The sequence below is a fragment of the Rattus norvegicus genome, chromosome 4, assembly GCF_021556685.1.
Source record: "Rattus norvegicus strain SHRSP/BbbUtx chromosome 4, alternate assembly SHRSP_T2T, whole genome shotgun sequence".
NCBI lineage: Eukaryota > Metazoa > Chordata > Mammalia > Rodentia > Muridae > Rattus > Rattus norvegicus.
Genome location: NC_141537.1, coordinates 121,270,845 through 121,298,194, shown reverse-complemented (window position 1 = coordinate 121,298,194; position 27,350 = coordinate 121,270,845). Strand labels below are relative to the sequence as shown.

General features: G+C 46.9%; 1 protein-coding gene and 1 long non-coding RNA gene across 2 annotated transcripts in view; one reads left to right on the top strand and one right to left on the bottom strand.

Annotated features, from left to right (window-relative positions):
* Window positions 1-14,414: 14,414 nt before the first annotated feature.
* Window positions 14,415-25,482, top strand: Prokr1 (prokineticin receptor 1). The gene is given in 3 exon segments (NM_138977.2): window positions 14,415-14,534; window positions 16,044-16,673; window positions 22,960-25,482. Coding segments are annotated over 2 exon segments (1,182 nt in total). The 5' UTR covers window positions 14,415-14,534; window positions 16,044-16,188; the 3' UTR covers window positions 23,657-25,482.
* Window positions 20,103-27,350, bottom strand: part of LOC147994951 (uncharacterized) — a 52,197-nt gene continuing 44,949 nt past the window's right edge. Inside the window, exons 3-4 of the long non-coding RNA XR_015686794.1 lie at window positions 23,531-23,709; window positions 20,103-21,057 (exon numbers count right to left, since the gene is read on the bottom strand). This is a non-coding gene — a long non-coding RNA (uncharacterized LOC147994951). The remainder of the gene's footprint in view (window positions 21,058-23,530; window positions 23,710-27,350) is intronic.

Below are 27,350 nucleotides of genomic sequence, written 5' to 3'. Positions count from 1 at the left end.
TCACGTGTTAGAGCTGTATCTCATTCCGCAGAGCACTTGCCTAACACTTCTGAGATCCACCTCCGGGATCCTACCGCCACCAAAAGGTCACATGTCGTGCCACTTTGGGTGCAAGCCTTTTAAAATAACGTGTGGTTGCACACACGCCAGTGCTTTTGTGCTGGGTTGCGTCTTCCAGCTTCCTGGGCTCGGAGATGTCTTAACTGTCCATAGGATGATCAGCTCCCCTCAGTTGCTTGAAGCATCTTGAAGGCCACGGTCGGCTGGCTTGACAAGAAGCCAGCACGAAGGCCCACGTTTTGCTGGAAAGACCTGAAGGGGAGAGACGCCCTGAGTCTGTCTGTCCGCACCTGGTCCTCAGCTCCACATAGTCCATGTGAGCTTCCAGACAGGAAGTATGGGTATGAGCCTCTGGTTCTAGAATGCTTTGCTGTCCCGCCTCGTGAGGCAGAATTTTGTTTCTAATTCTTTGATTGCGCTAGACAATTTCAAAGACCTCAATATGCAACAACCTATATTCTCGGCTTCCTGTGGCAGACTCAAAGGCGGATTCCAGCACTGGCAGTCTGGAAGCTTAGCTAGAAGAAGAAGGTACAGGACTGTGGACCAAGATTCATATTCTGCTCATGGCTGCGTCCTACACCAAAGACTAGCAGAGCAGAGGTGGGACACAGTGAGAAAAGCTGCTTTGTGTTGAGAGTCCCCAAGTCTTGGAGGACGCAGTTTAGGGCTAAAGGACCAGCCAGCCTTCTGTTTCAGGCCTGGCCTTACACTCGTAAGACAGAATCTTTGCCATGGGATTTACATTCACGCACATTACACTGAGAGCAAATGAAGGAGACGACCTGTTATTTCAGGAGAAAGGAAAAGCTAAGAAAGGAAAAGGTAGGAGAAATAAAGGGAGGTATCTAGCAGAGCCAGAACTGTTCTGGACAAAGATGTCCTTTATGAGGGGACACTTGTACAAACGTGTGGACGGTGGGAAGGCCAGGACATATGGGGACACAGGGACCTGTTCCAAGCACAGGGGCAACAACTGCCAAGACTTACTGGGGCATGAGGTTGACATGATCCAGGAAGGGAGGGCAGAAAGAGTGAGGACCGTGTACTGTACAAGAGGGCAATGGAGACCTGAGAAGTCTGGCCCTACAGCGCCTTCAGCTGGCACACGGCTCAGTCAGACATCCGAGAGACACCTTCATTTAATTTTGTGAAAATGCATTCACTTGCTGCTTCCATCCTCCCTCCCTTTCCCTTCTGCATTCCCCCCTTCTTTCCTTCCTTCTTCCCTGACTTTTGTTCCTTTTCTTGGTCAACAGAGGCTGGGCCGTGTTCCTCACCCGAGACTGACCCAGCGCCTGGCCCATGGAGGCGCACACATGTGTCTTTGTGTGAGGGGGGAGAACTGAGACCCAGAAAGATGAAATAACATTTTCAAGGCCATGTGCATATTTAGTGGGCCAGCCAGAGCCAGATCTAGCTTCTGCTTGCTTCCTGCTTCTTTGCCGCACCAGGCACATGGAAATCAAAAGCAGATCCTAAGAATTTTACAATTAGTGCGTGCGGCTTATTTCCTGTCACTGACTCTGAACATAATCCAGAGTCACACGCTTACCCACACAGGTCAGGAGCTGAAGGTCACTTGCCATCTCATTGGAGAGCACTAGTGATTCACTGAGTTAACACGAATGGGTTTGGGGTGACTGTGAGCCTCAGAAATGTGCTCTTATAAAGAACCAGAGGGTGTGCTAAGCAAGAATGGGGGGCTATGCAACTGGTAGTGTCAGGGATAGGCAGTCTGAGTGCAACTTTTTCCTTAATGAAGAGATAAAAGATAAGGAAAAGTAGTCAGCAAAATATTGTCAAAGAAAACAATGTAGCTTATCTAGGGGCCAAAGGCAGCCAGAACCGGATCACAGGCAACCAAGAAAGACCCAGATATTGAATAGGTATGGAGGGAGTGGACATTCCTGTCTTGTTCCCGAGTTTAGTGGAAACTTGCTGTATATTGCCTATATTATGTTGAGAAACGTCCTTATATCTGTAGTCTCTCCTGGACTTTCATCATGAAGGGATACTTTATATGACCATGTGATTTTTGTCTTTGTTTATGTGCTGGATCACTTTTACTGACTCACATATGCATCTCTGGGATGAAGCCAACTCGGTCACGGTGGATAATCTTTTTTATTTACTCTTGAATCTTGTCTGCAAGTATTTTATTGAGAATTTTTACATCTATGCTCATAAAGGATATTGGTCTCAAACTTTCTTTTTGTGTTGGATCCTTGTGTGGTTTTGCTATCAGGGTAATAATAGCTTCATAAAAAGAATTAGGAAATGTTCCTTCAGCTCCTATTTTGCAGAATAATTTGAAGAGTGGTGGTGTCAATTCTTCCTTGAAGATTCTGGTAGACTTTTGCACTGAATTCATCTGTCATGGATTTTTCTAGGTTGCACAATTTAGAAAAAAATACAACATTTTTGAATATGTAGCCCTGGCTGTCCTGGAGCTCATTCTGTAGATCAAGCTGGCCCCAAACTCAGAGATTTGTCTGCCTCAGTCTTCCAAGTGCTGGAACTAGAGGTATGCACAGTCATGCATGGCTCAGTTACAAGATTTTTAATGACTGCTTCTATTTCTGAATTGTTTAGTTCTTCTTGATTTAACTTTGGTAGGTGATATATATCAATAAACGTTTCATTTTCATTTTGGTTTTCCAGTTTGGTGGAGTAAGGTTTTTAAATCCTTATGATTCTCTAAATTTCCTTGGTGTCTGTTGTAATGGCTCCCTTTTCATTGTCTTGATGGATCCTCTTTCTCTGTCTTTGGGTAATTTGGCTGAAGGTTTGTTAATATGTTTATTTCCTCAAAGAACTATTTTATTGATTTTTTTGTACTTTTTGTGGTTTTTTTCTATTTCATTGATTTCAAATTAATTATTATAGCTACAGCAATAAGATAACTGCAAATAAAAAGGGAATAAGCCCAAGAATATTTATTTACAGATGACATGTTTCTCTCTCTCTCTCTCTCTCTCTCTCTCTCTCTCTCTCTCACACACACACACACACACACACACACACACACACACTTCTTAAAAATGTCTAACATCCTTAGCCATCAGGGAAATGCAAGTTAAAACTACTTTGAGATTTCATCTTACTCTGGTCAGGATGACCAAGATCAATAAAACAAATGACATCACATCCTGGCAAGGATATGAGAAAGGAGGAACAGTCAAACCCTTATTCATTGCCAGTATAAGTGCAAACTGGTACAGCCACTACGGGAATTAGTGAGGACGTTCCTCAAAAACCTGAATATTAATCTACCCCAAGATCCAGCTAAACCGTTAGAGTGGCCAATAAAACGACTCCTAACGACGTATTTCTATACTCACAGATTAGAGCATCGCTCAGCCCTCATCAGAGAAGCTCCTTACAGTAGAAGGTAATCAACACAGAGACCACAGCTGGATAATGGGCAGAGAGTGAGAGGCTTTGGATCAAGTCCTCCCCTCCAGGCACAGGGAGCCGGCAGAAAGCATTAGAGCACAAGGTGGCAGAGGACTCCAAGGAAAGAACACCTTCCAGGCACAGGAGGGCTGATGCACATGTGAGCTCACAGAGCCCATGACAGCATGCTCAGGCCCACACAGGTTCTAATGAGACAAAACCCCTGCACTGGGAGGGGACTTGGACACAAGGTTCCACTGCTAACTAAGAAGTTATTTGCAATTGATACCTGATTTCCTTCTGTGGAGTGTCATTGGGAAAACCAACCACACTTCAAGGCAGACTCTATGCCCAGGAGTAGTTGCCCAACACAGACACCACTTCATGACTTATTATTTGTGTGTGTGTGTGTGTGTGTGCACGTGTGTGTGTGTGTGTGTGTGTGTGTGTGTGTGTGTGTTGTTTTGTTTGATATTTTTTGTCTTATTGGAGTACGTTTGTTTTTTGTCTGGGGATTATTTTTAGAGAGAGAAAAGCATGAAGTTGGGTGGGTAGGGAAGAGGGGAAGATCTGGGAAGAGTTGAGGGAAGGGAAAGAATATGATCAAAATATAGTGAGTGAAAATAAATAAACAAACAAATAACTGATCCACATACTTTGGAAAGCGATACTGCAAATGGCCAAGGCTCTTCACATCTCTTCTGAGATACTGGAAGGAGGTCAAAGTGCCTCCAAAGATGTGCAGAAAATTCAGGCTGAGGTAAAAGTGACAGAAACCTGAAAAGCCAGGGAAGGGGACTGAGACTGGCAGCCAGCATCCATGCTGTTCCTCCATATCAGCTCCACAGTAAATCTACAGCCCCCAAGGTGACGGAAGGAGTGAGCCTTCTTGGGGACCAGAGATGCAGAGGGTGACCTCCAGTTACTGAGACACCTGGGCAGGAGGTGGCTGTTTTTACACAATGAAGCCAGCCCAGGTTTCCACCCCTGCCTTCGTAAGAATGACTTGTTTGGCTACTTGATGCCGACCAGAAGAGGAGGCAACCACAGGGTGCATACAGCAAATGATTGGATGTAAGTGACTGGCCACAGACTTACAGTGCAGTCTCAGCACTGACAGCACCAATGCCCACAGACTCTGATGGGTACAGCACCAGGCACCTGAGGCACAATGGCTGCCATTCCCTACAGTGGAAAATCAAGGGTGGACAAACAGGGCTGGAGTGATGGGTTAGCACTTTGATGATCAGCAGTTAAGAGCACGGCTGTTCTTCCAGAGGATTCTAGTTCAAATCCCACCACTCACTTGACAGCTCACAACTGTCTCTAACTCCAGTTTTGGGGGAATCTGACACTTACACAGACATACATGCAGGCAAAAGACTAAAGCACATAAAATAAACAAATCACTTTTAAAAAGACAATTGGACAAATAGCTCATATGACTATGTCAGTGAGCACTTGAAGCCTGCCGTTAGAGCAGGCGGCCACACCCAGGAAGTCTTTGGAAAGCACCAGAACCCTGCTTAAACTCTTGTAGCTGCAAATGAGCTTGAACGGTGCCGGTGGAGGTCTGGGGCAGTGAAGTAGAACTGGAGCTGTGGAAACGGTCAGGGTCTGCAGGTGGACCGCCTTTGTGAGGGCGGGCTCCATGTAAAAATGCAGCTCCTCCTGACCGAGGCACTCAGGAAGCACAGCACGGACTGGAGGAATGGGCCAATGCTGAGAGTTCTTGCTTTGCTGCTCTTGCAAAGGACTGGGGTTCGGTTCCCAGCACCATACTGTGGTGGCTTTTGCCATGTTCCAGGGGATTCAGTGCTCTCTTCTGGCCTCCTTAGACACTGTATGCACACAGTGCATTAACAAAACATTCATATGCTGGCGAGATGGCTCAGTGGTTAAGAGCACTGACTGCTCTCCCAGAGTTCCTGAGTTCAATTCCCAGCAACCACATGGTGGCTCACAACCATCTGTAATGAGATCTGATGCTCTCTCTGGCACACAGGTGTACATGCAGATAGAGCACTCATACACTAAATAAATAAATCTTAAAAAAAAAACCAAACACTCACATGCATAAAATGAGCATGGACAGACGATGTCATCAGCAGGAAGCACGCTGAAGAAGAGGTCCAGGAGTCAGGCACCGGCACACTTCAGTGTGGTCCGCTTTAGCGCTTTGGTTCTTTTCAAACAGAACCACTTTTACCTGCTTTGTAGGCAAGCTTGGTGCTTTTGTGTGGATGTTTCCAGCCATTCCATTTTCCCATTGTGCTTTAATTACTGTTTAATTAACATTGAAAGGCATTTTATTGTATCAAATACATGATTCTTCATTGACTTTTGGTAATTAATAAAAGTACTTCTGTGCTATCTTATCCTAGAATTAAAAAGCTATTAAGAAGTCTTTTAAAAAGTGTTTTTCCTGGGTCTTTTCTGCTTGTATCTTTACCCATTCCCCTAAAACTTGTATGTGCACACACACACACACACACACACACACACACACACACACACACACATACACACACACAAACTCTCGTGCACCACTCATTCATGCAACTTGAAAATTACATACACAGAAGCCAGTTTTGTAACTGATTTGGTAGCTATGAAGAAAATTAATTGCACACTTTAAGAAGCCCCCTGAGCGTCCTTGGAGTTCATCTTCTTTGGTGCATTTCTCCAGACTTGTGTTGGTTCTCAGGGAGTTCTGACACTTCTAAGCACTTTGAATGATGTCATCTTTCTGGCCTGAGGCCCCTGGGTGTTTGGCTACTGGCAGCAGCTGAAACAAACGTCGGGCAGAGCAAAAACCAGGAGATGGGGAAGGCCGTGGGGTGTACGGAATGGCCTGGATGGTGTGTAGCACAAAGCATGCGACATAGACTGAAGAATCCAAGGACGTTCAAGACGCTTCTAGATGAGATGATCTGACTCATAAATTAAGCCACTAATCCAGTCTTCACTTTAGTTCATGTTCTTGTCTGTCTGAGAAACCAGTGGTTCTCAACCTTCCTAATGCTGTGACTCTTTAATACAGTGCCTCATATTGTCGGTGACTCCAGTCATAAAATTACCTCATCACTACTTCACAACTGTTATCATAATGTAACCATCGATATGCAACCCCTAAAGAGCTCATGACATGCATAACACGTTGTGATCCCTTAAGTGGTTTTACGCATGAGACTCATGTGTACGTGCTTGCGTGCGAGAGAGAGAGAGAGAGAGAGAGAGAGAGAGAGAGAGAGAGAGCGTGTGTTGAGACTGGGGTCTCTCTTTGTAGCTCTGGTCGTCAGAGAACTCACTCTGCAGACCAGGCTGACTTCAAAGTCACAGAAGTCTGCCTGGCTCTGCCTCCCTAGTAGTGGGATTAAAAGTGTGCCCAGCCCCTCATTGCCTTATTATTACTTTACTTGTTTGTGACATTTAAGCCACCACACAAAGAACAAGAGTGCCTGCAAACACCAGAGTACAGAGACAAATGAAGACATTTGTAACTTCTCTCCCTAGACCTGAGTGTCAGCAGACTCTGCCCTCCAGACATGTCCTGCTATAGATACAAGCTGTATTTTCCCTCCAAAGGAATCAATTGCAATAGGCTTTTATAACCTCGATGTTTTCCAGTTAGTATTGTATCTCAACTGCTCTCCATGCCAGTCACCACTTTACAGCCCCGTGCCCTTTTTATTGAGATGATACACTAGGTATTCAGAAGGGCACAGCTGGATAAAGTGCTACCACCAAAGATCTCATCTCACCAGGAGTGGGGTGTGGCCTCTACCACAAAGGCTGCATAGCACTCTCATCCCCGCTCCCTCCACTTGGCAATCCAGCCCCTGCCCTTCTATCCTGGGTCTGACAGCAGCAGTCACACTTCACAACCTTGTGTTTGCACACGTGTATCACTTGCTACAGGCTGCATTGTGCTCCCCAGAAGATCTGTCGAAAACCCCAGCAAGGACCTGTGAGCAAAGCTCTTTTGGAGATCAGGTGTTGACCCATCTGATCACTGCGTGAAGTGAGGATATGGCTGTTCCAAGGTTGGCTGAGGAGAAGGGTCATAGATGGTAGATATGAAGGAGAGCACAGCTGGAGACATCTGGAAGAACAGAGCAGGAAGACAAAGGAGTAGACTAAGAATGGCCAGGTGGCCTTGTTATGCCCAAGTCACAGGGACCCCAAAGACCACTGAGAAGCCAATTTTGATGCAAATGCACAAGGAAGGGTCGTTATTACCAGCTCACTGTCCCAAAGGGTCAGAAGTAAGAGCCTCCTTCCACCACTGGGCTAAACCAGGAAGGCTGTAATCAGATGTAGAGTCCACGTGAGGACTCTCTCTCTCTCTCTCTCTCTCTCTCTCTCTCTCTTTCTCTCTCTCTCTCTCTCTCTCTCTCTCTCTTTCTCTCTCTCTCTCTCTCTCTCTCTCTCTCCCTCCTCCTTCCCCTCCCTCTCCCCCTCTCCCTCTTTCTCTCTCTCTCTCTCTGCCTCTTCCCTTTGCCCTCCACTGTTAATGCAAAACAAAAAGTTATTCCACAAAGTTGACTGCACTATGACTTCACCCTTCACACACAGGTATGTGCTGGACTCAGCAGCTGAGGCCCCTGGTCCCCCCATCCCCCCAAACATCAACGACATTCTGATATTAACAAGACAGATTTCTTTCCATTGCACTTCCCTTTTTTAAAAAAGCAATTCTTGTTTGCTATTTGCTGTTTATTCCTCCAAATAAATGTAGGAACTGTTCCTCCACCTTCCAAAAGAGTCCCATGAAGACTGTTTGGGGTGATATTAAAAGAACGAGAGTAATAAAAGTGTCACCGTTCTTTATGTCAACCAGGGCTTGTCTGGTGTCCGTCTGCATCTCCTTTCACACTCCCTCCAGCAGGGCTCTTGGAATCAAAGAACCTGCTGAGTGGGCTTTGGGAGGCACTCAAGCATAGCTGGCTTGCTTTCTCTAGAGGTAATTGGCACAGGAGGCAGGATGAGCTCTGAGCCAGCTCTGGATGAGGGTGTGCTGAGCGCAAATCCGATGAAACAGAAAAGGAGCTGATTTAGTACATTTGCCAGACAGGAGAAACTCAGGCCAGGCCCTGGAGCCAGGGATGGTGGAGAGAAGGGCAAACAGATGGGGAAACGGGGAGAGGGCTGGGCAGACAGGAGAGGCCAATCCTGGGTCAGCCCTAGGCTGGGGCTTGCTAATGAGGTCTGAACGGGCCCAGTTTGCTGTCTTACAGTGCCGGCCCATATGGTGCAGCAAATACATTGACCATGAGTAAGCATCGTCACTATTCATTTCCAGGACCTTTCCATCCTATCGAACAGAAAGTGCACTCCACATTAAGTAACGCCCTCTCTCTCTTCACCGTTCCAAATACTGCCTGACTTTGCTCTTCCTCACACATGTGGAAGGATCCAGGGTTTGTGAGGCTTAGTGACCGAAGTATTTCACACAGCCACGCTTTCAAGACTCACTGGTGTGAAAACATGTCAGTAATTCATTTCCTCCCCTCCCTATTTAAAAAGTATGGGAAATTGCAGGACATGGTGGCACAACCTTTAATCCCAGAGCTAAGCAGGCAGAGGCAGGTGGAACCTCTGGGAATTTGAAATCACCCTGATCTACAAATGGAGTTCCAGGCCAGGCATTAAGGAAAGACTACAAAGTGAGACAATAAACAAACAAACAAACAAAAAACAAAAAGAAAGAGATAAGGAAAGAAGAAAGGAAGAAAAAAAGAAAGAAAGGAAGGAAGGAAGAAAGAAAGAAAGGAAGGAAGGAAGAAAGAAAGGAAGGAAGGAAGGAAGAAAGAAAGAAAGAAAGAAAGAAAGAAAGAAAGAGTGAGTGAGTGAATGAAATGGGAGAATCATTTGGGCTGGAGAGAGTTCAGCAGTTGAGAACACTGGCTGCTCCTGCAGAGGACCTGAATTCAGTTCTCAACAACCACCTCTTAAATCTTCTTTTGACCCCTATAGGCACCTGTATGCACATAGTACACATATATACACACATAATACACACATATATACACACACATACACACACATCCACATGCAAACATACATGCACACAAATACACACATACACACATATACACACACACATACACACATATGTATATATATTCAGGCATACAAACACAGAATAAAACAAATAAATGAATATTTTTAAATGTGGAGATACGTAAGAAAGAAAGAAAGGAAGGAAGAAAGGAAGGAAGGAAGGAAAAAGAAAGAGTGACAGAGCCCAGGTCTGGTGGTACACACTTTTGATCTCAGCCCTTGGGGCAGGTGGATCTCTGAGTTTGAGGGCAGCCTGGGCCACATGGTGAATTCCAGGACAGCCAGGGCTACACAGAGAAATCCTGTCTTGAGAAACAACAAACAAAACAAAACAAAACAAAACAAACACAACAACAATAAACCCTAAACTCATAGTGGGAAGCACACACTCGCCGTCCTCGTCGGTTTCGGCTGACCAGCCAGGAATATCAAGCAGGCCTCACTGCTGTGCCCCGTTTCCTGCCGCTCATCCTCAGAACTCATTCCATTTTGTGAAGTTAGAATTCTGCACCCATTAAGCAATAGCACCCCACATTAGTCAGCTTTCTGTCACTGTGACAAATATATGAGAAAATTAACTTTTAAAAGGAAAATGTTGTCATAGCTGACAATTTCACAAGCCAGAGAGTAGCTGACTGCTCTGATTTTGGGCGTGTAGTCAGGGCAGAATGTGATGGTGGGGAGCATTTGTTTGTGTGGAACTGCTCATTCATGACAGCTAGGAAACAGAGAGGGAAGAGAGGTAGGGGCCCCAAGTACACCTCAAGCACATGCCCAATAACCTACCTGATTATAAACAGGCCACATCTCTTAAAGACTACACCTTGCTTCCATAGCAACACAGACTTCTGCCAAGTTTTTCCAGATTTGGGGGAGGGGAGGGTAGGCATTTAATTTCCAGTCATAATGTACCCTGATTCCCCACTTCTCCAAGTTTCCATCTCTACCCTTCTACTTCTCCCTCCATGAATTTGGCTCATCTCGGTAGCTCATGTCAGTGGAATCCTACAGTGTTTATCTTTTGGGGGTCTGGCTTTTTTCACTTAGTAAAATGTGCTAAAGGATGTAAGCTTGCATCCATGCTAAGCATATTGTAGACTTTCCTCCCTTTTTAAGGCTGTATACTATTCCATTATGTATCTCTCTCTCTCTCTGTGTATCCATCTATACCACATTTCGTTCTTCATTCTTCCATCCATGGGCACTTGGGTTGAGAACTGGAACTAAGAAGTAGGAGGTGTTGTTATTGAACCTGTGCTTTGTGGATTGTTTGGAATGGTTTGTGAGGAGAGTTTGGGAGACTTTGGACCTGGGAGCTAGAGAAGCTTTAGAACGATGTAAATAGTTTACTTGGTTATTCTGGGGAGAGTTTGGGAGCCCAGCTTACTAATAGAAATGTGAATTGTGGAGGACTGGATTGTGAGGCTTCAGTGGAGAACAAGGAGACTCTGAGGAGTGGGCTATAGACCATTCACACGGCATTTTATCCATACTCTCAGAACCTGAGTGAGGCTAAATTCATAACAATGAGTTAATTTCTTAGGCAGCAGAACTTTGAAGACGGCATAGCATTTGAGCTATGGCCTAGTTACTGCTAACATAATTTGCTCAGTACTGTAGTGTGTGTGTGTGTGTGTGTGTGTGTGTGTGTGTGTGTGTGTGAAAGAGAGAGAGAGAGAGAGAGAGAGAGAGAGAGAGAGAGAGAGAGAATGCACAGAGATTAAAGTTACAGACAAGGAGGTGCAGTTAAAGTATCTGCAATTGTTAAAGAGATTAGCATAGTCCTGTACTTAATGCTTGGATAATGGGAATGTCCCAAGGACAAGACCCCACCCTTCAAGGCCTCAAACTTGGGAAGATGTTAATTCATTTGAAAGAAGAGAGCCTGAACTGAAAAAGCCCCCACAGATTGCCAGTTTGTAAGCAACTACCAGCTGTCTAGGGAAGTGCTTTCCAGGATTGGCAGCTCATATGCACAGATACTGTTGTAGCAGCTAGACCAGGAGGTCACACTACATCTGGAACTGACAGCAGAGCTGTCACCTGCTTAGGGCTGGTTTCACAGACATGCAAAATAAAAGAATCACAGGGTCACGAGGGCTTCCATGAAAGCCTCAGAAAACACTGAGGCCCAGGCAATGTGCAGCTACATTGGATTTTCTGAAAGGCCACTGTATGAAGCTATGAATGGAAAGTTCAAGTTTTGATAGAGACTCCAGGATGTTTGAGGTACCAGGACCATGAAACATCACTGAGGAAATCTTTGGAATGAAGTGGAATTAGATAGGCCAAGAGAAGCTACACATGCTGCAGGTGGCAGGACTGGAGGAGCAGGGCTACTGGTTGTCAACTTGAATACATAGAAAATTAACTAAAAACCTAAGTCTCTGGACACATCTATGAGGGTTTTTAGCTAATTGGGTCACTTGAGCTAGGAAAACCCTCCTTAAATATGGACCATTTGAGGTCAGAAAACCGACCCTAAATCTGAGCCACACCTTCTTGAGGCAGTTGTTCAGTCCTCGAGGCTAGATGTTTCAACTAATCTTCAGTATAAGCCAGAATTGTAAAGAAGTAGGCTGTGATGCCAGTAAAACCAGAGCAAGGGCAAACAAGCAAAGAGCAAAGCCTCCTTCCTTGTCTTCTATAGTCTTCTGCTCATAGGCAGCCATGAATGGATTAGCTGGACCACAGCCTGGAAAACACTCTAATACATCCCACATATATGTATAAGTATATATGATATATATGTATATGATGTATATGTATATGACATATGTAATTGTGTGATCTATATGTATGTGATGTATGCAAATATATATAATATATATATTATATATATTAAATGCATATATATGTGTATATATATGGAAATAGAGTCATTCTATTAGTTCTAATCCTCTAGAGAACCCTGACTAATACATATTAGTATCAGGAGTGGGGTGGGTCTTTCCACCTCAAGTGATCTGGATTTAAGGTAGGTCTTCCTATCTCAAACAATCCAATTAACTAAAAATCCCATATAGATGTCTCCAGAGACTTGGGTTTTTTGTTAATCCCTATGAAACCAAGACGACAACTAAGAATAGCCATCACAGCTGCTTCTGTTCATTGGTAGCCACATGCTGATACAAGTCCCAGAGGCCAGATATAGGGCTGCAAAGTTTGATGTTTGCTCTGCTGAGTTTCAGTCTTGCTTTATCTGATATTTTCACTGTCATCCTGCCCTTCTCTTGGGGAATGGATATGGTTACCCTATGACGCTCTAAATCAGAAATACACAACATAAGAGACAACAACAGGAGCTCACAGTAGAGGGATGGCCCAAGTCTTAGAAGAGAGTCTGAACACTAGTGGGACTGTTAAAGACTATGAGGATGTCTAAAGTTGAAGTGAATACATTTTGTTTTATGAGATGGCCACGAACCTTCGAGAACCAAGCATGGAGTATTGTCATTTTAACATGATGTATTTGGGCATCAAGCTGGGTGGTCTTCTGCTGGTTGCTCCTGCGATTATCCTGATGGAATTTAGAATTATCCAAGAGACAAACCTCTGGGCACGGATATCTTCAGAAAGGTTTAACTGAGGAGGGAAGACCAATCCTGAATGTAAGCACCACCATTCCTTAGGCTGAGGACTCAAGCAGAATGGTGGGAGAAACTAGCCGGGCACTACTGTATCTCTTCCTGCTTCCCACCTGCAGATGCAGCTCAACTAGCCGCCCACCGCACACTGGGGTCGCCAGACCTTCCCTGCTGTGATGGATTGTATACTTTCTTAAACTCAGGGCCAAACTAACCTTTACTATGTCAAGCTGGTTTTGTCCAGTGTTGGCTACAGCAATGAGGATAATAATACAGGTAGCTTCAGTACTACCCACTCTATAACAGGATTTGCAAACATCTCTTTGAGACCCTGTATTTATTTGATTTTAAGGAATTACCTGGAGTGGAAATCCTGGATAGTAGGGAAAGTCTATCTTTTTTTTTTTTTTTTTTTTGAGGAAGCATTGTCCCACAGCTGCCATGCCATTTTGCACCTCTGCCAGTGCACACGAGAATTAGACCTGTTTACAGTTCATGCACATTAAAGGCTTAGTAGTATTCAAAGGTATGCCCACGCTTTGCTTTTCTTGTATCAGTTCTTTGACATTGGGTTCTTTGATAACAGTGACTAGAGTTGCTATGGGGATTGATGTACACACCTAAATTCTCACTTTCAATTATTTTTTTTTTCCAGTCGTGTATTTTAGATGGGATTGCTGGCTGCGTGGTGATTTATATTTAATAGGTGGAAACCTGGTCGTACTGCTAAACAGACATGCCATAGAGACTTCCTTCTTGCATCCACTCACTCTCCAGAAAGCCCTTAGAGCCTACCACAGAGGCCAGGCAGCTGACAATGCTTTCAGCTGAGGGCCACAGAGATAAGCCCAGCGCTCCCAGTCAGGGAGAGTAGCTGGGGAAGAGATTATTTGCCCTTTGAGGGCGCTAAGCTCCCGTGACCAGTCTGCCCACTCGGGCGGCAATGGGCCAGTGAACCCGAGGTACCAGGTGCTCAAGACAGGCACAGCTTGGTCAGGCCATGCAGAGTCGCCTTAGAGTTGGTGCTCAGGCAACACGCTGAGACACCCACTCTGTATCCAGATAGATACCTCAGCAGGCTCAACTCCAGTAGACTCAGGAGTTCATCTTGGAAGTCAGGACTCCCCAGGGTGGAGGATAGAGAGTGAAAAGTAGGGACAAAGGTGAGAGGAAGGTCCGGGAGAGACAGTGGGCGTGAGAGGGAAGTCACTGTATATGGGCGGGAACATCCAGGCGGGGCGGGGACAGCGTGCTGTGGGCGGGGCTGGCTGGCCCTAGCCTCTGCTCAGTGCGTCCGTCCGCGGAGGTAGCAGGAACCCAGCTGACAACCAAGCACGGAAAGACCCTCAGAAGACAGAGGGGTTCCTGGTCCTTGCTGCAGAGCTCCGGGGAAGCGTCTGGGATCCTCACCCTGGTCTGCAGGTACGGACGGCTCCGGAGACGCTCTGGGAACCACGTGTAGAGAGAGGGTGGACTGAGCCTAGACTGTCCCCCACTTAGGTGAATGAAGAGGGTCTCTCGGGACTGCAGCCCCAGCAGTAGAGGACATAGGGTAGTGGGCTGCTCCTCAGAGCCAAGGACAGTTCCGGGAAAGACCAGGAGACAAGTCCTCCAACCATCCCTCTCTCTCTCTTAGGCGATTTTGGACCGTTTCTTTAAATCCTAACTTTGAGCAGGGCTGGCTGCATTCTTATAGAGAGGTTCCCCTCAGAATGGATGTGCCTGGGGTCTGGCAGGATCCGCTGGCGTTTCAGCTCTACTTTCTGCCTCTTCAGAGTCCACGAAGAGCTGTGACAGGGTACAGGTGGGACAACTCTCCTGGGGTGCAAAGGGACACCAGCCCCATCCTCTTATCCCTGGGCAGCAGGCTTTGGGGGGGAGGGGCCTTGGGGTAACTTACTTTCTCCCTTTTCCAGGATCTCAGATTGGGCAATCTTCTTTCCTTCTGACATTTAGGGTGTTTTCTAGACCCTGATCCTCTCCTGTATCCAGTTCCCTGGTCTGATGCCGTAGAAGTGTAAGGGAAAAGTCAGGCGAGAGATTCACGATTGACAGACCCTCTCCCCATCCCTGCTCTGTGGTGCTGGTCTCTAGTCTAGGATTCCCTCCCTGCAGCTGGCCTGGGTACTGACTTGTGTGGTTCTGAGGCATAATACTGACTCTTCAACAGCTCTGATCTTTACAGACAGTATCGATCTGCCTGGAGGATGTTAAAACCCTGCGTGTTTAAGCTATTAACCCGAGGACACACCTCTCACCAAGGGGTTTTGCTCTCAGGTCTCTTCTAACCCTCTAGGTTAAGTGACAACTTGTGATTGTGCCCTTCGACTAAAACGAGCCTTGGCACATACTGTGCCAAGCTTGTAGAGCCACCACAGATTTTGACAGGGGCGTGGAAAGCTTGAAGAAGAAGCCCTCCAGCAGGAGAGCTTTGTGAACTGTGGCTCCAGGTTCACTTCTCTGTACAGAGGGTTCAGTGTTCAGGGCTCTGTGAATTTGCAGTTGTGTTTTTGCTGAACCCCAAGATAATGTCCTTTCTTTCCAGCTGTGGGAAGCAGCAGTTGTTACCTCAGAACACAAGGTCGAAGTTCAGGGGTTCAGACAGGGACTGGCGTTTGGGGCAGAGCTCCTCTCTGTTCCACATTCTCACACTGGCAGCTTTGGTCTTTGAGGAAGAGCATAGCTTTCGGTCTCCATTGGAGTGGAAATAAATGAAGTTGGAGCCTTCCTTCTTCACGGTCCTCCATCCTTCCCCGGCTGAGTGGATATGTGGTTTGCACTCTCCTGGGTTCTCTCATTCTTCCTTCCACTCCATTATCTCTGTGTGCTGCGAGCAGGTGGCTAATGGGTCTGCATAGGTTTCAGGATGATTTTAAACCCATCCAAGGTTCGCTCCCACATGCAGCCAATTGTACGTTATGTCTTTCAAAGGTTTAAAATGGGACTCAGATACTGGGCCCCTCAGATGCTGGCTGGGAAGATCTGACTCACTGAGGAAGAGCCAAGTGCCTGCAGAGAGGAGTCATCAACCTTGCAGACGCCAGTGGGACAGCTTCAGGGGTGTGCACCTGCCTAGATGGAGACCACTGTGGGGACCCTGGGCGAGAATACCACAAACACTTTCACCGACTTCTTTTCTGCACGTGATGGCAGTGGAGCCGAAACCTCCCCCTTGCCATTCACTTTCAGCTATGGTGACTATGACATGCCCTCGGATGAAGAGGAGGATGTGACCAACTCTCGGACTTTCTTTGCTGCCAAGATTGTCATTGGCATGGCTTTGGTGGGCATCATGCTGGTGTGTGGCATCGGCAACTTCATCTTCATCACTGCGCTGGCCCGCTACAAAAAGCTTCGCAACCTCACCAACCTGCTTATCGCCAACCTGGCCATTTCGGACTTCCTGGTAGCCATCGTGTGCTGCCCCTTTGAGATGGACTACTATGTGGTACGCCAGCTCTCCTGGGAGCACGGCCATGTCCTGTGCGCCTCCGTCAACTACTTGCGCACCGTCTCCCTCTACGTGTCCACTAACGCCCTACTGGCCATTGCCATTGACAGGTGAGAGAGAAGCGGGTGCTGGCTGTGTCCTTCCCTGTAGTTGTGTGCTGATGGCGTGTGTCTGTATTCTACTGACTGGACGTCTAGCGGTAGTCAGGGCTGGAGGGAGCTGAAGCCTGAAGTTGGGCAATAGGGAAGTCTTTGATCACTCTCTGTGGATGTTCTCCTAGATGTGCCTGATCTCTTAGACAGGTAGGAGGAAGTGTGGAGGGGTAAGACTACGTTATAAGGAGTTGCTTCTTGAAGCACCGTGAAAATCCGGAGGGAATTTCATAACTCATCTAGACCTTCTCCCAGTACTAATTGACTTTTAAGTAAAATTGAAGGAGTCGGTTTCAATAAAAAGGTGGAGGGGGAGAAAAGCATGTATTTGCTGACTTTTGTTAACGGTGTCTTAATCCCACCCCACCCCACCCCTCACCCATCATGCTACAGTACAAGACCTGCTCTAGTGATGGACAGAGACATTGGAGAGAGTAACCTAAGTTAATTAACTTTATGTCCTGACCGCAGTTTCTCCTCCCTCCTCTCCTCCCAGTCCTCCCCTGACACCCAGCTGCTCCTCCTCCGAAAAGGGGAGGCCTCCCACGGATATCAGCTAGCGCTGGCATATCAAGTCTGTGTGTCTTTCTTATTCCTAGATGTTTGACTTGGTTTATGCTTGTGCTAATAAGCCGGGATCACCATGACTTTAGGGAATCTTTGCAAGCTTCTTTGTGCTTTTGACTCTAGGTACAAAGCACCTTGTTATGGTCTATGAGCAGCTTCCCCAGGGGCTAGTCCGGCTCCCCCGTACCTGGACACGAATAGTTTCTCATCACCTGGAGCCTAAAGCACAGGTTCTCCTTGTTCCAAGGCCTCAGGGCCCTGCCTGGGGTGTTTGACCTGGGCTCAAAGTCAGAGCAAGGGAGCACGTTTGCTGGACTACAGCTGGGGGTAGGATGGCCCAGGAAAGGTCAGCTTCGAAGGAAAGGGACACCAAAGAGCCTGGCTTTAGGACCACTGAGAAGCAGAGCCCCTGCCTCCTCTCCCCAGAGAAGGATGTCAGAGAGTCAGCAAGCTGACAGGACCTTGGTCCGGCACACAACGGGTATGTTGAGGTCCTCAATACAAGTTACTGACTCTGGGGCATTCGACTACTTAGTCAGAGAATTTAAATAATCCTAGCAGAGGATACAGTCAGTCAAGATATCTGCTTCCTGAGTGACTTTCACAGCTGCCCTGGGCAGACGTCTGCAGCTTTGTCTCTGGCCTTCTCTGAAAATGGAAATGCTGCCCTGTCTCTTAGCCCAGGAACAGGGCAAATCAACAGGACCCTTTCCTGGGCTTTCACATTCCTGACAGCTTTACTCAGGAGACACTCTTGGCTATTGGAAGTAGCCAGTCCTGTTGCCGCATGAGAGTCATTCACCACCACTGGGGGGGAGGGGGAGAGAAGCCAGGAAAAGCCGAGGAATACTGGGGTACTCTTAACACATATTGATCAACTACAACACAGGACCAATACCCTCAATATAGCTCAAGCGTGCACGCCTCTTCCACACAAAACTCAGCTGCTTGGAAAGACTTGGACGTCTCTCTGCAAGGTGCCAACGAGACACGCCGAGAGATGGATCAGGTCATGCTTTGCCCCGGGGAGAGCTGTTAGCTCAGAGTGGGCTTCTGACTGGAAATTTGCATACACATGTGGGAGGAAAGACCCAGCTGCTGCCTAGGCTTTCCTTAGTCTTAGGCGACTGCCTGCTCCGGCCTGTGAAGTTTTTGTTCTTTAGAATGAGATTGCCCTGAATGGCTTTTAGTTTACTGTGTTGCTATCTCCTAATTTCAGTTTTGGGGCCTAGGAGTCATTAATTTTTGTCTCTGGTGCTGTTCAAAACCCAACGGCTTTTCAGGTTTGATTTTTCTTAGCTTGGGGTAACAAATTTTTATCCAATGCATCACCAATACATACCTTGTTGGTAAAATGTCTTTGTTTAGTGAAATTTCTGCCAGAATAGTTAATGTGTGCTTGATTTGAATCTCTTGGTGTCCTCCACTTACCCCTGGGCTATCTGGCCTCTTCTTGCCAGGCTTTGAGGGCAGTAAGAGACTCTAATGTGCCGGGTTGCTTTGAAGGTAAAATGCGATCTTACCTACAATGCAAGGTGTTCCTTTTCCTGTCTTGGTATTTTGAGACTGGATCTCATTGTAAAGCTCAGGAGGGTTTTGAACTCACAACCCTTCTGCCCCATGCACTGAATGCTTGGATCTCAGGTGTGTGCTGCCATGCTTGGACGGACAATGAGAGGTCAAAGGGCTAAATAAGGAGTGGCTATCCTGGCTCTTAAATTAATATTAAAAGCCCATGAATGACAGTAAACCAGAATAAACTGGAGGGTTTCCGGTGGGTTAGGAGTTGTTTTTATGGTGTTCGAATCATAATGGAAGGCTAAGAAGCAAGCTGTGAATTGTTGCCTCACAGATCAGTTCTTGCTTTCACTGTCTTCCTAGGTGTCAAGGTTGGGAAGTCTCTCATCCTGGCCAGTCTCTTCAGCATTGATCAGCATTGATCAGTTGTCCTGGTCACACTTGTCCCTGCAAAGGTTCACTTGGCTGTGTAGTCCCAGCCTCCTCTACCTTTGGCTGTCTGATTCCAATGTCTCTTCATTCTGCCCAGCTGCCCCTGTGGGATCCAGCCTCCCTTTCAATCACTCAAGTGTATGTATGTTCTTTCAGAAAGAGTGCCTACATATAGGGACTGCTTAGTGTCGGGCACTATTCCGTAGTCTGGGGATACTGTGGTAAGCAAAATAAAACATCTGGCTTCTGACGAGGCTATATCAGAGGGATGAAGAGAGTTCTCTCTCAGACAAAGAACCATGGAAGGTAATTTCAGAAATGAGAATACAAACACAAAAGCACCAGCAGAAACACCAAGAGTGCCTGAGTGGGAGAGCTAGTCTAGACAGGTTAGGAGAGGTGTCTCTGAGAAGACATGTGGATGACCCAGGAGTGATGCAAAGGGTCCATGTCGTGAGGACTGAGAAAAAGTGTCTCGGAGAAAGGGACTTAAAAGCACAAAAGCCTAGAGGAGGATCAAGCCTGATGCGGTCCAGGAACAGAGGGAAGGCTTTGTGGCTTAAGGAAGGCAAGGGAGGCTGTAAACGAATGGCCCTTCTTGAATGTAACTCTGGTTTCTCGCTGAAATAGCTGATATGTATTCCAAACTTTGCAAGCTGAGGACCGGAGTGAAATGACCTGTCGAAGGTGGCACACCTGGCTGGGCCACACCTCCCGCCAAGCTCAGCTCTAACCTCCCAACTGCATTTCTGGCCTTCAGTTGCTTAGCACTGCAACACACTCCAGGCTCAGGCAAAGTTTGTCCCTTCTTCCAAAAATGATTGTGGTCTTTCTGACAATGAAAGTTTCTGTTCACTCAGTGCCAAACCATTGACAGGGTTAAGTTTTATTAGTTATTAATACTAGGTGCCCCAAGTTCACTGACAGCAAAGCAAGAAAAGGCATAGACGAGATCTCTCCAGACAATACTGGCGAGATGGTTAAATAGTAAGTAAGCAAGGGTCACCTTCTCAGTGAAGTTTGGAGAAGTAGTCAATGTAGTGGATGAAGGAGGCAGCTCAGAGGAGGGAGAATTTAGTGAATGTGATCACCAAAAGGGAGGAGAGGTCTCCTCAGAGGCTAGGCCGGTGTTTGAGGAAGCCAGGAGGTGACAATGCTTCCAGCGAGGGCAGAACCCTGGGGAAGTGTGTGAACCAGGGACATAATCTTCAGAATAGTGTTCAAAAGGAATGGGGTCGTATTTCAGAAGTCATAAAAATCCACAGAGCAGGACAACCTAAGGGGTCAGCAGGATGCTGTAGGAAGGTCTCACTGCTACCCCAGTCCTGGGGAAGGGCTCTCAGCTCCCTCTTTAGTGTGGAAACAGTGTGCCATCCTTGAGGTGTCTGTAACCTGGTCTGCTGCTTGCAAAATGCTGGGAGACTCCTCTTCGTCTGGCCTGGTGTGCGGAGGAAACCAGCCAGGGTCTGTGTTGTCCAACTGTGCTGAATCATGTCACCCAGGCTGAAAGCACAGATGCCCCTGATGAGCTCATCAGCTGGGGTTGGCTGTTCATGCTATGAGCAGCCTAGAAGCTGCTATGACCATCCTCGTGGTAGACCTTAGATGGAGATGGGAGTCCCACACTCGGTTATCACACAAGCGCTACAAAGCTATTTCTTTGCTGGGGAGCCTTTTTTCGTTGTTTCCTGTGAACTGTTGGCTTTGAGTGGATCTGCACTGTGGTTATGGACACAGAGCAAGTGAAGAAGCCATGTTCGTAGAGAGAGAAAAGGAGCTGCCAGTGGTCTGACTGCTTCAAGGAACATCAGAGGTAGGAAAAAGTCTGTGGCAAAGAGAAAAGAGAAGGGTTGTTAAGATTTGGTGAGGGTCAGGAAAAGGTCGAGTGAAGGGAGCAATGCCTTTCCTGCTGGCCATGGGGGCAGCATTTGCCTCTCCACCAAGTGGGCCTCTTTGCTCTCAGTCCTTCAGAAAGGTTGAGATCACCTAAATGAAAGCATGGGCTTGTGACTGTAAACTTCTTACTAATGTAGAGTCCCAGAGTGAAGGCCAGTGGAAATCTCTGAATAGTTTTCTGCCCTTTGCCTGTTGGCATGTGTCTCAGTGATGGTTACTGTTTACTGTGAGTGTGGTCTTTGCCTGGGTGAGGATCTTGGACCGTATAAAATGACTGGTTCAGTCTGAGCATCGGTATTCATCCCTGTACTGGCTGCAGATGGGACGGCTGCTTCAGTTTCTACGGCCTTGTCTTTCCTGTTATGTCACCTCAGACACATGACTGTCACCTTAAACTGTGAGGCAGAATAAGCCCTTAAGTTGCTCTGTCAGAGCATTTTATTCACAACTCAGCAGCCCCCCCCCCCCCCCGTGTTGATGTCATAGGAACCCAGAGCCTCTACATGCTAGACCGGTACTCCACCACTGAGCTACCCTCCAGACAGCATGATGCTGCTCTAAAGGGCCCATGCATATGTGATGTCAACCGTGCACATAACCCTGATCCAGTTTTTCAGCACTAAGGAGTTGCCTAGATTTCCAGGGATGCATGCTGGTGGCTGGCCAGCCAGCGGCCATCTGGGGCGTTCGGAGGGTAAACATGCCCCATTTGGCTTCTTTAAACTTCTGGAGCTCAAGAGAACAGAGATCTCACTGCAGTGGTCCTCCAGGTCCACCCAGTGTAGCGTGATTACTTGTGAAATTAAATCAGAAAAACACAAGAAGGGATCTTTCTTCAGATCAAAGTCCCACGAAAGATGACTTCAAAGGGGCATTTACCAAGGGTAAACGGGTCTGGCTCTCCGTCAGGGCCCTGTCACGTTGCCACCCACGCTGCTGGGATCAGCTATGAACACACAAGTGTTTGTCTCCAGTGCTGGTCAGTCCTTTCCACTTCACCCCATCCTTCTCCCAACCCTGCCAGCTGTGCAAAACCTTCCCGGAAGCTGGGGCTCCCTGCACAAGTGTGTGTGCACTCTGGGAAGGGCTCCATCATGCCACACGGGTGACAAAGTGCTCTCTGCTTCCTGGACCACTGTGGTAACAGTGTGGGTTCTCTGGGAGAGAACAAAAGCAGCATCTTATATTGCCTGATGTTTTGTGGGTAAAAAAAAAAGAAAGAAGAAAAAGCCACATGCACGTAAATTGATTTTCACATCAGCCCTGTGAGGTTAGGGTCTAAAAGCTTTCTGTCAAGGGTCTTGTGGCATGCAGCCTTGAGAAAGCTCCTCATCTCTCAGCAGCCTGTATCTTCCAGGTGGAAAATGAGGTAAATACATTCTTCCTCTCTGCGTGCAGAACAATGCTTTCTGAAACGTGGAATGAAAACAAAACTTTGGCCCATGCTTTGGTTGGAAAGGATGCTTTTTCCCATCAACTACTTGAAGGTGGAATTGCCAGGCTTACTTAACTTTGAACTTTGCAGACTGTAGGAGACATGCTGGACTGGTGCCTGGCCAGAGACCTGTGAGAAGTATAATTACCACATTTAAAAGGAATGTTCACCATTATCTTTCCAGTACATGTCAGATTTAAAATAAGCCATCTAAATGCTCGGGCAGATAGGAAAGGCGAGATGGGAGGAGTTAGAGGTGGAGCTGAGGTTTGCTGCAGAGCCCTGCCCTGGACATCTCCCTCAGGTAACATTCCCTATTGCTGTGTAGTGTCCTCAGAGGGAAATTCTCACAGGCAGGTTCCTTCCGTGGCTGACTCCCTCTCTGTTCTTCCTCAGGTATCTGGCCATTGTGCACCCGCTGAGACCGCGGATGAAGTGTCAAACGGCTGCAGGCCTGATCTTCCTGGTGTGGTCTGTGTCCATCCTCATCGCCATCCCAGCCGCCTACTTCACCACTGAGACGGTGTTGGTCATCGTGGAAAGCCAGGAGAAGATCTTCTGCGGCCAGATCTGGCCGGTGGATCAGCAGTTCTACTACAGGTCCTATTTCCTTTTGGTCTTCGGCCTCGAGTTCGTGGGTCCTGTAATCGCCATGACCCTGTGCTATGCCAGGGTGTCCCGAGAGCTCTGGTTCAAGGCGGTGCCCGGCTTCCAGACAGAGCAGATCCGCCGGAGGCTGCGCTGTCGCCGACGGACGGTACTGGGGCTCGTGTGCGTCCTTTCCGCCTATGTGCTGTGCTGGGCTCCCTTCTATGGCTTCACCATCGTGCGTGACTTCTTCCCCTCCGTGTTTGTGAAAGAGAAGCACTACCTCACCGCCTTTTATGTGGTGGAGTGCATCGCCATGAGCAACAGTATGATCAATACGCTGTGCTTTGTGACTGTCAGGAATAACACCAGTAAGTACCTCAAGAGGATCCTGCGGCTCCAGTGGAGGGCCTCTCCTAGCGGGAGCAAGGCCAGCGCTGACCTCGACCTCAGGACCACGGGGATTCCTGCCACGGAGGAGGTGGACTGCATCCGACTGAAATAAGCAAAATGGTACCACAGCGCCCGGGTGCACACAGCAACGATGAACTCGGCTTTCTGTGGAAGGCAGAGGAAAGAGACAACCACTTAGACACACTATTTAAGGAGCACTGAAGTGTGGAATTTCTGAAATGGAGATCTGAGATACTGTCACTAGTGGTCAGGGTTCACTGGATGTCTAAATTTTGCAAGAGTAGACACCATTGAAAGTCCTTTGACAAAATGAAGTGGGGATTATAGCCAGGAAATATGGTTTGGAGGGTCTGGAAAAGGGTGTTTCCAGAGAGAAGGCAGAGCAGGCTGTGTAGGTAGGACTCTCCTGTCTGTGCTTAGGGTGAGTACATGGGCTCTATGTGGGCCTAGCTCACCTCTGGCAGCACTCCTGGGCTTTTGTTCAGGTCTAGCATTAGCAAGCTTAGAGCAAGAGCACAGGAGAGTTTCCCAGCTCTGCTGCAGTCCTCTGCTCACCTCAGAATCCCCACTGAGAGGGGAATCAAAGGCATGAGGACCCATGGCTAAGTTCTAACCACCCACCCCCAACTCTTAGGCCTAGGGCTCTGCACACAGACAGTGGGGGTGGGGGTTCTTCTGGAGCATGGACTTGGGGGAGGAGCCATGGACTCTGGGTGCCATTTACATAGGGAATTTTGGGTTCTGAGTCATAAGTAGAGTGAAGTTTGAGCTCGGGTGAAATGATTTCCTCACTTCATGGTCTACTCACTGCAGGGGAGAAGGAGATGAAGAATGGGAGGGTATGGTGGGACCTCTGAAAGCATGTGTACAGGTTAAAGGATGCTGTTGCTCCATCTCTCAGCTTCTGTGCCCTGGACCACTCATGTTTCTTGGATCTTCATGCTTCTGTGTTTATGGAGCATAGAACTCTTGAAGGTATAAACATAGCACCTCACTCTCCCATCCCCACTAGCCCTCAAACAAGATGTGTTCATCTCAACTAGTCTATTTGATGAGGTCCCCTCATCCACTGGTATGATGGGGAGAAAGATTTCTTAGCCACTGGCACCTGACTCTTGGCCTGGTCACGATCCTAGGAATTAAGACTGGATGCTCTTTCAGAATGAAGGTGACCTTGGAGAAATCACCACAGTTCTGCTCTTCAGTACAAATGAAGACTTGTATGTCAGGGGTGCAGCCTGGACACTCAGGAAAAAGAGATTGACCAACAGCAAGCTCTAGGGACCCCACAGACATTTGAAAGTCTCATCCCACTTGGTAACTCGCCTTCTTAGTCTGGCATTTAGAATTCTGGCCTGAGAAAATCTGAGGCCCAGCTTTGACTAAGTCATCTACACAGACCTGAGATGAGACTTTCTGAGGACAAAGGTAATAACCTAAGAAACCTTGTTAGAATTGTTGTGAGATCAATCAAATAATGTATGGAAGATATGCTGTTAACCATCTGAATAGTAAAGTATCACCACCATCACCACCACCACCACCACCATCACCACCATCACCATCACCACCATCTCTACCACCACCACCATCATCACCATCTCCATTACCATCATCACCATCTTCTCCACCACCACCATCACCACCAACACCACCATCTCTACCTCCACCATCACCACCAACACCACCATCTCTACCACCACCATCATCACCATCTCCATCACCACCACCACTACCTTCTCTGCCACCACCACCACCACCATCTCTACCATCATCATCACCATCTCCACCACCACCTCCATCACCATCTCCTCCACCACCAGCAGCAACAGCAACGATGGTGAACTAGCAACTGTGGGATGACTGGACAAAAACAAACTTGTACATACATCTCATGTATCTGTCAATCTAACCAGCTATTCTCGCAATGCTCTTCATGTGAGTTGTTGTCAGTGTATCATCTCATCATAGCACATTGGCACAAACAAGACCATGAGCTTTCATGGAAGGTCCACATCCCCAGTCAGGACTGAGCACCAGGCTTCACAGTCTCCAGACCAGAGCATCCTCACAGACCATCACTCCACACATGTTCCCAGCCGGCATGATCGATGCCCCTCAGCTGTTTTTATTCTGAGTGTGCAGAGCAGCAGAGGGGCCGTGTCCCTTCCCTCAGATCCCATCACAGGCAAGGCATTAATTAAATTAACCTGTGCGTATTTTCTCTCCAAGTACAGGCAACTCTATTTTTGACCACAAAGATCTTTTAATGGTTTATTTCCCAGAAAACACATTTCAACAACCCATTTATTTGTTCTCATTCAGTACCCAACAGATTCACCTTACTTTAAACCAGATTCTCTCAGAGGATTAAAACTCATTAAAGTACAAACCAAACACAGAGGAACAAACCCCTGTTTTTATTTTAAACTTTATTACAATAAAATTGCAAAAAAAAGGAAGAAAAGAAAACCACATACCAAACTAATCAGACCAAAAGAGTCTTTTTTTTTTTTTTAAATCTTAATAAAACCCCATATTGCATTATAAAATGGCTAAGTTAGTTTGGGGTTTAGAAATGTTCAGGTGATATAATTTATTGGAATTGCGTTCACTGTTCCTCCTACTAAAACTAAATAAGAGTTGACTGTTAAATACTTGTTATTTTTTTTTAAAAGCTCTGACAAGTTTTCTTCTGATGTTTCTCCTAAAACATGTCAAAGCTTCACTCACCTAAACCGTCTGCTTGTGACTTTACAGTGAATGGTTGTACAGAAGGAATACCAGTAGACGTACACATATGAGCATGAGCTGAACTGTGCTGTCATTCTCCCTGGCCCCATCCTTTTCTAAGCTCTAGTCTGATGGTCTTTGAGAGAACATTGACTAGATTCCAGATCATAGGAATTGTGAGAACAGCACTGCTTCTCACTGCTCTGGCCAGGAGCTCCCCGTCTCCATTAAGAGCTGTGGCTGATTTGTGTGCCTTCTTCCCTATAGTCTTGGCTGATTGAGCCAAGAAGACTTTTCAGCATCCGAGTCCTCAGATTCAAAGTCTGTGGACCTGTTTATGCCAACTCTGAGAGTAAACCCATGAGCAGGCCCAGCGTCTGCCCATGCAGACAGGATGAGGGAGAGACAAAAGAATCAGTGCTGTATATAGGTTCCCTGGACTAACAGTTCAGACCATGGACTCCTTAAAAACGAAATAAAATAAGGAAACAAGCGAACAGACCCTACACACAAAAACCCACTAGTAATAAGCCCAACAAGATGAGGCTCATGAGACTTAAATTCTCTAAATACTTTCAGTGGTCAAAGAGATATGCTTATATCCCACACAGTAGGATATGGTTTTTGCAAAACCATACCATTTCCATAACTAAGAGAGGAAATAAAACGTAAATTCTTAAATCAAAGACGTTAAGACGGGTGATGTGGTGGTCACCACAGCACGCTCTGGAGCATGAAGCAAGGCCCATGTCTGTAATGGACAAAGATGCTGGAGCACTTGTAAGTTGAGAGACCATTATAAATCTGACTCCTGGTCTTGAAAAACAGGAGTTCGTGGCCAGCCTGGTCTATAGATCAAGTTCCAGGACAGCCAGGGCTATTACAGGGAAAACCCTGTCTTGAAAGAACAAATAAACAAAATAACAAAAATAACAACAACCAAAAAGGAAAAAAAAAAGGAAAACACAATCTTTTGTAACCTGGTCTCATAGAATAGTCCAGTTTCCTTCCTAGAGTGTAAATATGATGTTCAAAACTCAGATGTTACAGTC